This window comes from Chiloscyllium plagiosum, chromosome 21 (assembly GCF_004010195.1).
Source record: "Chiloscyllium plagiosum isolate BGI_BamShark_2017 chromosome 21, ASM401019v2, whole genome shotgun sequence".
NCBI lineage: Eukaryota > Metazoa > Chordata > Chondrichthyes > Orectolobiformes > Hemiscylliidae > Chiloscyllium > Chiloscyllium plagiosum.
This window is the reverse complement of record NC_057730.1, coordinates 43,972,622-43,987,312: the sequence shown is the minus strand read 5'-3', so window position 1 is coordinate 43,987,312 and position 14,691 is coordinate 43,972,622. Positions and strand designations below refer to the sequence as shown.

At 42.1% G+C, this 14,691-nt stretch overlaps 1 protein-coding gene across 1 annotated transcript in view; it reads right to left on the bottom strand.

Moving 5' to 3' along the window:
• The window catches only part of parn (poly(A)-specific ribonuclease (deadenylation nuclease)), a 129,765-nt gene that overhangs the window by 15,761 nt on the left and 99,313 nt on the right, over positions 1-14,691 (bottom strand). Inside the window, exon 22 of the mRNA XM_043711927.1 lies at positions 1,083-1,272. Within this exon, the coding sequence (XP_043567862.1) occupies positions 1,083-1,272 (190 nt within the window). The remainder of the gene's footprint in view (positions 1-1,082; positions 1,273-14,691) is intronic.

Genomic DNA, 14,691 nt, shown 5'->3' with positions numbered 1-14,691 from the left:
GAAGCTATCATGCTATCGTTATAACTGATTTCTTTGTTCCCAGGGCAACAGCTTGGACACAGAAACTAGCAATTAAAAGACTGAATCTTAATTAACTTCAGAACCACACCAGGATCTAATGGGGACTAATAGTAACTGAGCAATGAATCCCATGAGCAAATGTAAACCAAATAAAAAAAACTCTGGTGCCAATTACTGTCTCAAATATAACTCAGACAGTACTACATGGAGAATATAAAAATACCATAGCTCTAGTCTGATCATTAGAACTCAACATGATGCAAAAGAACACAAGGTTCAATAATATTCACAAACAAAACATTTCTACAAACCCAGATTTCTGAAGCCTGAGATTGCAAAGCTTCTAATTCCCTGAAAATTTTCAAATTTAATGTATTCCTACTTGAAAACTGCATTACACTCTCAATTGAGAGTTCTTGACCAGACTTTATCAATTTGCTAATTTTCAAACTCCCCCTTCCAAATTAAGCCAGAAATTTGAAAAACTAGCTGTAAAAGTGTTGGTAAGAATGGAGTTTAAAAATCTTGTTATCTCAGTAAACAAAGTTCAAATTTTAACAAATTTGAAATTTACGGTACTTTCAGTCATTTAAACCTTAAATTGCATGGGCTGAATAGCCTGAAGTTCCTTATTCCTCAAACAAGAAATCCACTGGGAAAGTGTAACTGCCCACAAACAAAATTTCCCAATTGAAAGTTTAATTATGAATTGTTTGCATATATTTCTCTTGTTTTGCCCCTTTCTTCTCCTTCATGATTTTCTATTCCTACTAATGGATGGAAAGGAAACATTTTGGTCCCAAATAGCTGTTTAATTCAAATATTGGGAAACTAAAAATATTTAAGGTTAAAAGTTAACTAACTGCGTAAACTTAAGGACTGCAACAGAAGGTTCGCACCTTAACTGTACAGAAATAAAAAATAGCTAGTATCCCACACTTCCAATTGAGATATTTATTGACAGTTTTAAAAAGCTTAAGAATAAAAACAGAATTTACTGTCTACCTGCAACTGTGGATTTGCCATTAAATACAATTAACTTTCAATTTTGCAGCACTCACCTGGTGAAATCAAACATCTGGTTAAAGTAAGGTTGTGGAGCATACTGGGTCTTTAGCCTCTTCCTCTCCACTTCTCGCCAGCTTTCCTCTGTCCACTTCCGCTTGGTTTGTTTCTCCTCTTGCTTTTTCTCAACGTACTCTGCATAGGTCTGGATTCGGTAACTCTCTGCATACCTGCTGGTGTTTACAGCTGTAACGAATTACAGATAAATCAGATCTTAAAACAATCAGATCCAAAAAAGTCAGAAATACTGATCAGATCTGTCAGGAGAAGTTAAGAAATTAAATCTGAATTTTGAATGCTATCAATTTATGGCAGAATGGTGTTATAGCCTGCTGTGCATGATAGCTTTGTAGCATATCTAAAAACACTCTTTTGCAAGTGAACCCTTTTAATAGTAAAATATTATGACATCAGCAGAGTCAGCTCCATTTCCACTGCATCCAATCTGCATGCATTCACATAGGCTGAGGTACAGTGTATCTATGTGAATAGGCTGAGGTACAGTGTATCTATCACTTTGCTTTTGTTCCCCCCAAATTCTCTTCATCCTTTTTGGCCTATTCTCTGAGGTTTTCCCATCATCCAGTTAAGATACCTTTCATATTTCCCTTTCCCAAGCTGTGCCATCCAAAATTCCTGTTTCAACCCTCCAATACTTTTTGACATCCCAATTCCTGTCATCATCCCAGGTTTGGTCCTGAATTCCTCAAATGAACTCATGTCCGTCTTGCAGCATCTTTAGAAGAGCTCACCAAGGCACTCATCACTACCTTGCGAGCAGCAACCTCGTTCTTTGCTCACCAACATTTTTGTCTATTTTGAGTTCTAATTTTGACAAACACCGACTCACCTTGCTCACTCCTCCCAGACTCCAGCAATCACATCTTCCTCCAGGATGCATAAACAAGGGCACTGGAAAGAATGGCTTAACTGCAGGTGCTAGTACTGACTGCATGAACTGTCAAGGCCATGATGAGTGGTGACTTGGCTCATAGCGAAAACTCTACCAGACTGGCAGCACGGCTTTCACAACCAAACTTCACCACAGTCTGGCACCATTTCCTACTTTGAGAACTTCATTTTGTACACCATTCTGGACTTTCCTTTAAAATCTTCATTCTTTACTACTCAGTAAAATCCCATATTACTATATTCTCAAACAGCCCCCACCCCAGTTTGGCATGGAATATCTTTGTCCACAATTATTTCAATCTCCATTGCCACCTTCTTTCTCTCCAGTATTCATTATCCTACCTTGACTTTTCTCTCCATACAAACCTTCCTATCAATATTCATGGTCTCATCTCAACTTGCCATCTCTCTCAGCCTCTATATTCTAGTGGCTCAAATCACAAACAAGGCCATTGCTGAATAACTCTTGAACACCTCCATACCTCATCCCCAATAAACAATCCAATATGTTAGAAAAAACATGGTGGAACAGTGGTTAGCACTGCTGCCTCACAGCGCCAGAGACCCACATTCTCCCAGTCTCTGCGTGGGTTTCCTCCCACAGTCCAAAAAATGTGCAGGTTAGGTGAATTGGCCATGTTAAATTGCCTGTAGTGTTAGGTGAAGGGGTAAATGTAGGAGAATGGGTCTGGATGGGTCGCTCTTCAGAGGGTCGGTGTGGATTTTTTGGGCCAAAAGGGCCTATTTCCACACTAAGTAATCTAATCAAAAACAAAACAGCTACAGATTCTGGGAATCAGAAAGAGAAGCAGGAATTGCTGGAAAAAAAAACTCCACAGGTCTGGCAGCCTCTGTCAACAGAGAGCAGAGTTAACATTTCAGGTCCTGTGACACTTCTTCAGGTGAGGAACCTTCAGACCTACCGAGCTTTTCCAGCAATTTGTTTATTTTCCTGGAAAACAACTCTTCCCAAATGACATACAGAAGTGCTGTATCATAAGCACAGTTGCTCAGACAATAATGATTGGCCATAAGAGACAGAGGAACAATTTTATGGATATTCCCCAGATGCTTCTGACTGAAATATGGAATATTCAAATCGTAACATACCAGTTTAAACATAATATTAAGTGATTGAACCAGCAGCCCACCATTTAGGGACATTCAATATTTGAGAAAATTAGCCCCAAAAGCAATAGTTAATTGCACAGAAAGCCTGAAAATTGTTGGAACAACTAACAAATAAGGATTTCAGCTGCTGTTGTTAAAGGTGCATTCTCCCAGAATATTAAAGATACAGCAGACTAATCAAAACATCCAATTCCTAAAGATGTTAAATAGTTATTGTCTCAACTTCAAAAGCACAGTTCTAGCAGTTTGGAAGCAAGGTCACGAGACTGGATTTCTCTTAACAGATGTTACCAGACCTGCTGAGCTCTTCCAGCAACTTCTGTTTTTGTTTCTGATTTCCAGTGTCTTTCAGTTTTTATTTTGTACAGTTTTGCCTGCATTACCAAGCAATGAAGTGGGATTTTGAGAGGTGAACAGCCAAATCAACGAGGCAAACAATACAGTCAAAAGTTAAAAAGGGTAGTGAATACACTTAACGGCTCTTACTGGTTCCTGGAAACTATGTGGTGGCAAGGTGTTAATTGAAACAGCTTCAGGTATGCACTACCAGCCAATTATCATGCCAAATGTTGGCTTGATACAGTTCAAAATGAACTACAAATTTCAGGAAAACGTGGAATACCAAAAGAAACAAAAGCTGGTTAGAACTAAAAACCAAATCAGCACTGTACTACGTATAAAATGACATTAAAAAAACGTTATATGCAGATCAATAGAACAATTTACCAACATTATTTCATGCCAAAACTGGTTTTCAACACAGTGCCTTTGATGTACATGCCAAGTCTTGGCACATGGCCAGCCCTCCAGCAGATGAATCAGCACATTAAACTGGCTCTTTAGAGCACTATGTCCTATTGTGACTCAAACTGTTTGGCGAGTGCAATATTTCAGCTTGCTAAATACAATTAAACAATGTGAGAAACATTTCTCCTAAGTACAACCTTTTCAAATTTAGAAAATTTCCATTGATTTGAGCAAAACAAACTCAAAGTGAAAAAAGCCACAAAACCATACAGAAAGAAGGCAAAATAAACTAATGTAAAGCTAATCATTAACCCAAGCCCCAGTTATGATACAGCTAAGGAGTTATCGATCAACTTGAAGCCATTACACTCGAATGAAAACTAGAATAGCAGTGGATGCAATTAATTATAAACAGATAGATGTTCATAACAACAGAAATGGCAATGGCATTATCTATCATTAGGAAATGGCGGAACAAAAAAATATCTTCATTAGGTTTTGTGGGTTATATTGCATTTAAACCAGAAATCACTGAGTTAGTCATTAATCCTCACATATTAAGTATGAATTGACATTTACATTTTTTTTAAAATTCATTCATGTGGGTATTGCTGGTTAGGCTATCATAATTACCCATCTCGAAAAACCTGGAGGGCAGTTAAGAATCAACCACATCATTGAGACTCTAGAATCACATGCAAGTCAGACCAGCTATGGTCGGAATGTTCCTTCTGGAAAAAGACATTGATGTTTTTTTCCTTAAAATAACAAATTGACAAGGCATTTATTTCACCAAACTACTAATGACGACATTTTTGTTTCTGGTAAACTGTAGTACTAATCAAGTGTTGCCACCTCTGCCTCTGAATAATCTGCAATTCAACAAGAGGCTATAGAGGTTCCATTATCACAAGGGCATTCACATCCCCTATTTGGTTCAAACAGTAGAATAGTTTTACATCTGATAGAATCATAGAATCTCTACAGTGTGGAAGCAGACCATTCTGAAGAGCATTTATAACCAGACCCATCCCCATGCGTATCCCTGCAACCGTGCATTTCCTACAGCTAATCCACCTTGCCTGCAAATTCCTGGACACTATGGGAATTTAGCATGGCCAATCCACCTAACCTGTACATCTTTGGACTGTGGGAGGAAACCAGAGCATCCAGAGGAAGCCTAGCCAGACACAGGGAGAATATGCAAACTCCACATATACAGACACAGCCATAGAGTAAACCTGGGTCCCTGGTGCTATAAGGCAACAGTGCTAACCACCAGCAACCATACAAGTGGTCAATACCTTCCTCGTCAATGATAAAACTACTTAACCAGAGACAAAAAGTAACTCGCAGCCCTTTCAAGTTGATATCAGGAGAGTGTTATTAACTATGGTTCGATGTATCCTTGAGATTTCATTTACGAGATTCCAATTCTAACCACTCTTCACTAAAAGTTGCCCCATATTAAATCTTCACAACACGTTGTCTTCTCCACATTAGAGTCAGAGATGTACAGCACGTAAACAGACCCTTAAGGTCCAACTCGTCTATGCTGACTAGATATCCCAACCCAATCTAGTCCTATCTGCCAGGACCCGGCCCATAACCCTCCAAACCCTTCCTATTCATATACCCATACAGATGCCTTTTAAATGTTGCAATTGTACTAGCCTCCACCACTTCCTCTGGCAGCTCATTCCATACACGTACCACCCTCTGCATGAAAAAGTTGCCCCTTAGGTCCCTTTTATCTTTCCCCTCTCACCCTAAACCTATGCCCTCTAGTTCTGGACTGTCTCTCTCTCTCTCCGCCCCCCCTCCCCACCCAGGGGAAAGACTTGGTCTACTTATCTATCCCATGCCCCTCATTATTTTTATAAACCTCAACAAGGTTCACCCCCCCAGCTTAGTTGAGAAATAAGCAGATTACAACTAGTTTGGATGATCCTTGACCAATCGTGGTCAACACAACTCATTATTAGAACAAATAGCCAAACTGATCAAAAGAAAATAACTTTTATTTTAATGCACCAAGAACTTTCTCTTTCTTTTGGGCTGGTTACAACAGTGTCCTGGAGGTTTACCTTCAATTCCCAAAGTAGTTAAGGGAAAAACTACTAAATCCGGTTGAAGAAAGTCCAAGTGACAAAAGATTGTCAACTTAAAATGCTCAATAAAAAGTGAGGCTAGAGGTTACAAGAAATCTATGTGCTGAAAGCTGTCAGAGCAAGGAGCATAGAATTCACATATTTTAAGAGAAACATGGCATCACTTCCCAAACATTTTTCCTGTGTGACTCCATTTTGACACTTAAATTTCAGTGATCCAGAAGGGCAAAAGGTGTGGGAGGAGGGGGTAGTGTTATTACAATCAGAGTTTTAATGTTTTCATAAAGTACCACTTACTTTGATCTCTAGACGCCTTCACCACAGGGTTCAGTCCCCAGTATTAGGCAGGTTAGACCCCATCAACTTACAAAGTACTTCAATCATTTAAAAAAAAGGGGCCGTGCAGCTCTCAGCATTGGGAAGGCAGCAACAGAGATAATGTCACTGGACAAGTAATCCAATAAGCCCAGGTTCATGTTAATGTTCTAGAAATGGGAGTTTAAAATCACACTAATACAGATTGTGAAATTAAAATTCAGTAAAAATCTGGAATAAAATGTTAGCCTAATGGTGACCACATCAATTGTTGCAAAAAAAACCCATTCTGGTTCACTCACATGCTTTATAGAAGGAAACTGCGAGATCCGGCCTACACATGATTCCAAACCTAAAGTTGTGTGTGACTGATTCTTAAATGTCTGCTCCACAATTAGAACTGGGGAATAAATGCTAATCTAGTCAGTGACGCTTTATCCCATTAATTTTTGAAATTTGGTTGCATCTCTACAGTGGCCATTAGCTACCTCAGAGATTATGACCCCACTGTTACAACTCACTGTTTGGGAAATGCTGAAAAATGGAGATGCCACATGAAAATATAGAAAAATATTCAAAGCAGAGGGATTAAAACACAGCAGAGCAGAGGGATTAATTTTGGACTGCCCTGGCATATTGCAGACACAGCCATAGAGTAAACCTGAGTCAACAATCAACTTTGTGATAGATATTGTTTTGATTTAAAATCAAATTTCAAATACTTGGAAAATTCTAGACAATTTTAATGCTTCGATCTTGAGTGTTTCTGATTCACCTGGGCTCAAATTAAAGTTTTTAAAAATAACAAAGAAATACATTTTATTCAATGCTACACAAGAATTGTGGTCACAGGCCTCCAAGGCCATGACTGAAAGCATCAAGAAGGAGGGAGAAGATGGAGGCGAAAAAGGATGGGGGGGATCTGGAAGCGAAAAGAGGGGAGGGGAGCTGGAGGCGAGAAGGATGGTGGTGCAGAGTTCCATTTTTCAGGCATGGTGGCAGCAATGACAACTTGACACCAACACATTCCTAGGTGTTTATAGGAACAAATTTGACATAGAGCTACATAAGAGAATATTTAGATTAGATTCCCTACAGTGTGGAAACAGGGCCCTTCGGCCCAACAAGTCCACACCAACCCTCCGCAGAGCAACCCACCCAGACCCAATCCTCTACACCTAACACTACGGGCAAATTAGTATGGCCAATTCACCTAACCTGCATATCTTTTGGATTGTGGGAGGAAACCGGAGCACCCGGAGGAAACCCACACAGACATGGGGAGAATGTGCAAACCTCCACACACGCAGGAATTGAACTGGGTCCCTGCCGCTGTGAGGCAGTAGTGCTAACCACTGAGCCACTGTGCCGCCCTGACATTTAGACCTGTTAAAATCTGCTTTAAAACTAGCTTTTGGTTAAAAGTAACTTAAAAACAAAAACTAATTAATAGCAAATATATGAAAATATTCTATTATTCTCACAGGACTAGACTGGAATAATGCAAGAAGGATGTTCCCAATGACGAAGGAGCCCAGAACCATGGGTCACAGTTTAAGAATACAAGGTGGGCCATTTAGGACAGAGAGGAGGAGAAATGTTTTCACCCAGAGAGTGGTGACCCTGTGAAATTCTCTGCCACAGAAAATAGTTGAGGCCAAAACATTGAATATTTTCCAGAAGGAGGCAGATATAGTTCCAAGGACTAAAGTGGGAAAAGGGTACTGAGTAGGATGATCAAACATGATCATAACGAATGTGGAGCAGGCTTGAAGAGTCAAATATCTTACCTAATGTTAATGGAGAGAGAGAGAGAGAGAGAGAAAAGGAGGGGTTTAAGGGATGGAATTCCACAGCTGAGGCTCTCAACAGGTGAGGATACACCTGCCTTCAAACTAGGACTTGAAACTTGAGTCAGGGTTGGGGGGAAGCAACAAGGAGTATGGAGTCAAGTAGAAAGATAAGCAGCAGGTTAGCATGTGTGCAGGATTTAAGTTCAAGGCAGACCAGGAAAGAAGCAAAAAGGAAAGATAACTTAGGTAGAGATGATGGAAATCACGAGGATAAGAAAATTAGCATTAAGGTGCTTTACCTGAATGCTCGAAGCATTCGCTACAAAGTAGATGAATTAACAGCACAAATCATCATAAATAATTATGATGTGGTAGGCATCACAGAGACGTGGTTACAGGGGGGTCAGGACTAGCAGTTAAACAGCCAAGGATTTACAACTTATCGAAAAAGATAGGGAAGTGGGCAGAGGGGGTGGGGTTGCCCTGTCAGTTAAGAATGAAATTAAATCTATGGCACTGAATGACACAGGGTCAGATGATGTGGAGTCTGTGTGGGTGGAGTTGAGGAACCACAAAGGCAAAAAAAAACATTGGGAGTTATGTACAGGCCTCCCAGCAGTGGTCAGGACCAGGGACACAAGACGTACCAGGAAATAGATAGGGCATGTCAGAAAGATAAGGTCACGGTGATCATGGGGGTCTTCAATATGCAAATGGACTGGGTGAATTATGTTGCTGGTGGATCCAAAGAAAGGGAATTCATGGAATGCTTACAGGATGGCTTTTTGGAACAGCTTGTGATGGAGCCCACAAGGGAGCTGGACTTAGTGCTATGTAACAAGCCAGACTTTATAAAAAATCTTAAAGTCAGGAAACATTTAGGAAGCAGCAATCATAATATGGTAGAGTTTAGTCTGCAGTTCGAAAGAGAAAAGGCAAAAACGGATGTAATGGTTTTACAGGTAAATAAAAGATAATTACAGGGGCATGAGGGAGGAACTGATGAAAGTCGACTGGAAGCAGAGCCTGGTGGGGAGGACAATAGAGTAACAATGGCAGGAGTTTCTGGGTATAATTGAGGACACAGTACAGAGGTACATCCCAAAGAAAAGAAAGTGTGTCTATGTGCGGTGAAATAGACAACCATGGCTGATGAAGGAACTCAGGAAATGTATCACAGAAAAAAAAAGAGACAGCCTATAAAGTGGCCAACAGTACTGGGAAATCAGAAGATTGGGAAGACTGCAAAATCAAACAGGGGATAGCAAAGAAAGAAATAAGAAAGGATAGGATCAAATATGAAGGTAAGCTAGCTAGTAATATTAGGAAATGATAGTAAAAGTTTCTTTCAATACATAAGAAAAAAAATGAGAGGCAAAAGTAGAGATTGGGCCACTCCAAAGTGATGCAGGAAGGCTAGTGATGGGAGATAAGGAAATAGCTGAAGAACTTACTAAATACTTTGTCAATCTTCACAGTGGAAGACATGAGTAATATCCCAACAATTAAGGACAGTCAAGGGGCAGCATTGAGTATGGTGGCCATTACAAAGGAGAAAGTACTGGATAAACTAAAAGGTCTAAAAACTGATAAATCACCTGCCCCGAATGGGCTACATCCCAGAATTCTGAAGGAGGTGGCTGAGGAACTAGTGGAGGCGTTGGTTGAAATCTTTCAAAAATCACTGGAGTCAGGAAAAATCCCAAATGATTGGAAAATCACTGTTGTAAGCCCCTTGTTCAAGAAAGAATCAAGACAAAAGGTGGAAAATAATAAGCCAATTAGCCTAACCTCAGATGTAGGTAAAATTCTAGAATCCATCGTTAAGGTTGAGATTTCTAAATTCTTGGAAGTGCAGTTTCGAATTAGAACAAATCAGCAAGGAATTACTAAGGGGAGGTAGTGCCTGTTAGAATTCTTTGAAGAGGTAACAAGCAGGTTAGACAATGGAAACCCAGTGGATGTTATCTATCTCGACTTCCAAAAGGCCTTTGATAAGGTGCCTCACGGGAGGCTGCTGAGTAAGGTGAGGGCCCATGGTGTTTGAGGTGAGCTACTGGCATGGATTGAGGAATGACTGTCTGACAGAAGGCAGAGAGTTAGGATAAAAGGTTCTTTTTCAGAATGGCAGCTGGTGTCCTGCAGGGTTCAGTGTTGGGGCCACAGCTGTTCACTTTATATATAAAGAATCTGGATGAAGAGACTGGGGGTATTCTTGCGAAGTTCACCAATGATACAAAGTTAGGTGGACAGGCAGATAGTTCCAAGGAGCTGGGGAGGCTACAGAAATATTTAGACAGTTTAGGAGAATGGTCTAAGAAATGGCTGATGAAATTCAATGTGAGCAAATGCGAGGTCTTGCACTTTGGACAAAAGAATACAGGCGGGCCTGTGGAATTTAAGGCAGAGACTGATAAATTCTTAATCTCGCAAGGAATTAAGGGAAACGGGGAGAGTGCGAGTAAGTGGCATTGAAATACCCAACCATGACTGAATGGTGAAATGGACTCAATGAGCCAAATGGCCTTACTTCCACTCATATTGCTTATGGTCAAATGCCAAAGTGACTAATACCGGGAATGTTCGAGAAGCCAGAATGAAAAGGAAAGAATTTGCGAGACTAGGCTTTATAGCGGAGAGCGAGAGAGAGCGTGAGCGAGCGCTACAGAGCGTGAGCGAGCGCCAGCGAGCGAGCGGGAGCGCCAGCGAGCGAGCGGGAGCGCCAGCGAGCGAGCGGGAGCGCCAGCGAGCGCTACAGAGCGAGCGGGAGCGCCAGCGAGCGCTACAGAGCGAGCGGGAGCGCCAGCGAGCGCCACAGAGCGAGCGGGAGCGCCTGCGAGCGCCACAGAGCGAGCGGGAGCGCCTGCGAGCGCTACCGAACGAGCGGGAGCGCCCGCGCTACCGAACGAGCGGGAGCGCCCGCGCTACAGAGAGAGAGACACCGACAGACAGAGCGCTACGGAGAGCGCGCTCTACAGAGAGAGAGACAGACAGTGTGAGCGAGCGAGCGCTACAGACACACACACACACACACACACACACACACACACACAAAGGGGTGAAGTGACAAAAGGAACTGAAAACAAAGGTCTGAATTTTAAAATCAAAGGTATTGATTTGATCAGGCACCAATGCTGTTCAGCAAACGCATAACAAAAAAAGGAGAGGAAAATACATTTTGCAACCGATCATAACTGCAAGGACAGCTTGACAAGCACAATTCTTAAGCCTAAACTTGAGCATTTCTTTTCAGCCTATGCCACTGGCAAACATTTCTCTAAAACTAACAAAATTACCCCTCCCCCAATTGTTCACGTTGATGATTTAATGGGAAGGAATGTGAGGAGAACTGCTCACTTGCTGGCTCACTTACTGTCCTTTCAAGTCAAAATTCAAACCTGTAAAGAAACTATTCCTTGTTTCTGTGTGAAATGGATCAAGAGTATTTCACCCAGTTCATCAACTGACAACTGCGTTAGTATTTTGATGACGTAGCCACCTGCATTTCAATTCTCTTTGAATTCAATCTTCTGTTTAAATGGGAAAGTCATGACACAGAAAAGTCTCATGATACAAGTTTCTCAACAACAGGATTAAGGACTAACTCATTCCTCTCCCCAAATCAGATCAAAACTGAGACTTTACAACTAAAAATGGTTAACAGTTAAGACTTTTACCATGTGATTGATTAACAACTCTGCATACAGTGGCCAATTTTCACACTGTAAACTTACAATTGTAGAATAATATTTAAAGACCAAAGTGTAACAACTTAAAAATATAAAATAAGCCAGGGTGTTTCCCACACTTCGACTACTTCACTTCTGGGAGGACAACTGAGAAGTTGGAACCAACTTTCGTAAAGTCAACAAAACAAAAGCAAGGTATTGTAGTCAGTCATCGATCTGAAGCACCGACAGAGCGAGGACTTCTCCCCCTCATGCTTTGGAATGTAAAATCAACCCCTCAGGGTCAAAGGTGATTTGAAGATCACAGTCTGAGGAAAACAACCACCACTGATCTTCCACAAACTGGTCAATGAGTAGTCAGAGGCAGGTTCTGGAAGCTGCAGTAGCTGGCTGCTTTTGTTCAGGTAATAGAGGGACTCTCTAAATTTAAGATGTCCACTTTCCAACATTTTAAAATTTTTGAACAAAATATGACTTCAGTAGCTGTCTACCATTTTTGAAGTGTCTGGAAGCGGACAGGAGAATTTCATATGTGGTCTATTTTTCAAAAAAGGTCTTCAAAAGGGGGGGCTTAATTGGACCACCCTCAGCATCCGCTCCCAAGCCGCTTCTCACAAAATGGAACGGAGACAAATCAGCATTGCCAAACCGACATTCCATCTTAATTCTGGCCCGAAATGTACAACTCACTACTTCCCTCTCACCAAATATACTGTCCAATTTGCTGAGACATTCTAGCATTAATCGGTTTTCATTTCAAAATATAAATCTCTCAATCCTACATGTTCATGCTAGCTACAGAATGAAAATATTGGCAATCCACATTTAACAGAAATTGCAGCAACTGTTTAATAGTCTCTTTGCACTTGAATAGAACATTGTAAGAAGACAGACTCTTGCTATGCTTCTATGACAGACTCTTGCTGTGTGGCAGATGATGACTCAGCTCGTGAGCCAGTATGTCTCAGTAGAACACAGGTGGCAACAACCCAAGACAGACTTCCCAATAGCTGCATTATCACACCTGTCCAGCCATCTGTTTTGGCCGGGGTGATTCATTAATCTCTAGGGTGTGTTTTAGTCATTGCTTGTGCCACTCCTTGTTGATTAATCTTCACAAATCATACAGCCACTCTGTGCTTTAGTAGCTCTCTTGCACTTCATTTGCAGGACACGGCTGCTTTTGAACTCAGTTGCACACATCTGCAATTGAATTATCAGCACATTATTCCAGAGGCAGCAAGGGACTGATGGATTAAGGAAAAGCACCTTTTCTGCACCAGGTTTCCGAGCTCTCTGATATGTTAGCTCTCTATAAAGTGCAAAAAACCACGCTAACAGCTATACATGCAGGTAGTACGGACACCATTTATAAAAAGGATCATCCTTTTCATTCAGGCAGCTTTACCATGATACCAGAGCACCAGGAAGCGCACCACTACCAACTTCAGTTTGGTCAATAGCACTCGTGTTTGTCGTGGCCAAGGATTCAGTCTACAGTCACGAAGTTATAGAGATGTACAGCACGGAAGCAGAGCGTTTGTTCCAACTCATCCACACCAACCAGATATCCTAACCTAATCTAGTTCCAGTCAGCATTTGGCTCACATCTCTCTCAACCAGTCCTATTCATATTCTCATCCAGATGCCTTTTAAATATTAATATTGTTATTGTACCAGCCTCCACCACTTCCTCTGGCAGCTCATTCCATACACATGCCACCCTCTGCATGAAAGAGTTACCCCTTAGGTCTCTTTTATATCTTTCCCTGCTCACCCTAAACCTATAGGTAAAAACAATTAGTGGTGCTGGAAGAGCACAGCAGTTCAGGCAGCATCCGAGAAGCATAAAATCGACGTTTCGGGCAAAAGCCCTACCTACCTCAACGCTGTACTCTCCCCCACTAGACCCGGAATTCCCCACATACATTCGAGACACCACCCACGCCCTCCACCTCCTCCAAGACTTCCGTTTCCCCGGCCCCCAACGCCTCATCTTCACCATGGATATCCAATCTCTCTACACCTCCATCCGCCATGACCAGGGCCTCCAAGCCCTTCGTTTTTTTCCTCTCCCGATGTCCCCAACAGTACCCTTCCACCAACACTCTCATTCGTTTGGCCGAACTGGTCCTCACCCTTAACTTCTCCTTCGAATTCTCCCACTTCCTCCAGACCAAAGGGGTAGCCATGGGCACATGTATGGGCCCCAGCTATGCTTATCTCTTTGTTGGCTACATAGAACAGTCGATCTTCTGTAATTACACCGGCACCACTCCCTACCTCTTCCTCCGCTACATTGATGATTGCATTGGCGCCACCTCATGCTCCCGCGAAGAGGTTGAGCAATTCATCAACTTCAACACATTCCACCCTGACCTTAAATTTGCCTGGACCATCTCTGACATACCTCCATCTCCATTAATGATGACCGACTTGACACTAACATTTTTTTTTTTTTACAAACCCACCGACTCCCACAGCAATCTGGATTACACCTCTTCCCACCCTACCTCTTGCAAAAATGCCATCCCGTATTCCCAATTGCTCCGCCTCCGCCGTATCTGCTCCCAGGAGGACCAGTTCCACCACAGAACACACCGGATGGCCTCCTTCTTTAGAGACCGCAATTTCCCTTCCCACGTGGTTAAAGATGCCCTCCAACGCATCTCATCCACATCCAGCACCTCCGCCCTCAGACGCCACCCCTCCAACCGTAACAAGGACAGAACGCCCCTGGTGCTCACCTTCCACCCTACCAACCTTCGCATAAACCAAATCATCCACCGACATTTCCTCCACCTCCAAGGATATATTTCCCTCCCCATCCCTTTCTGCCTTCTGCAAAGACCGGTCCCTCCGTGACTACCTGGTCAGGTCCACGCCCCCCTACAACCCACCCTCCCA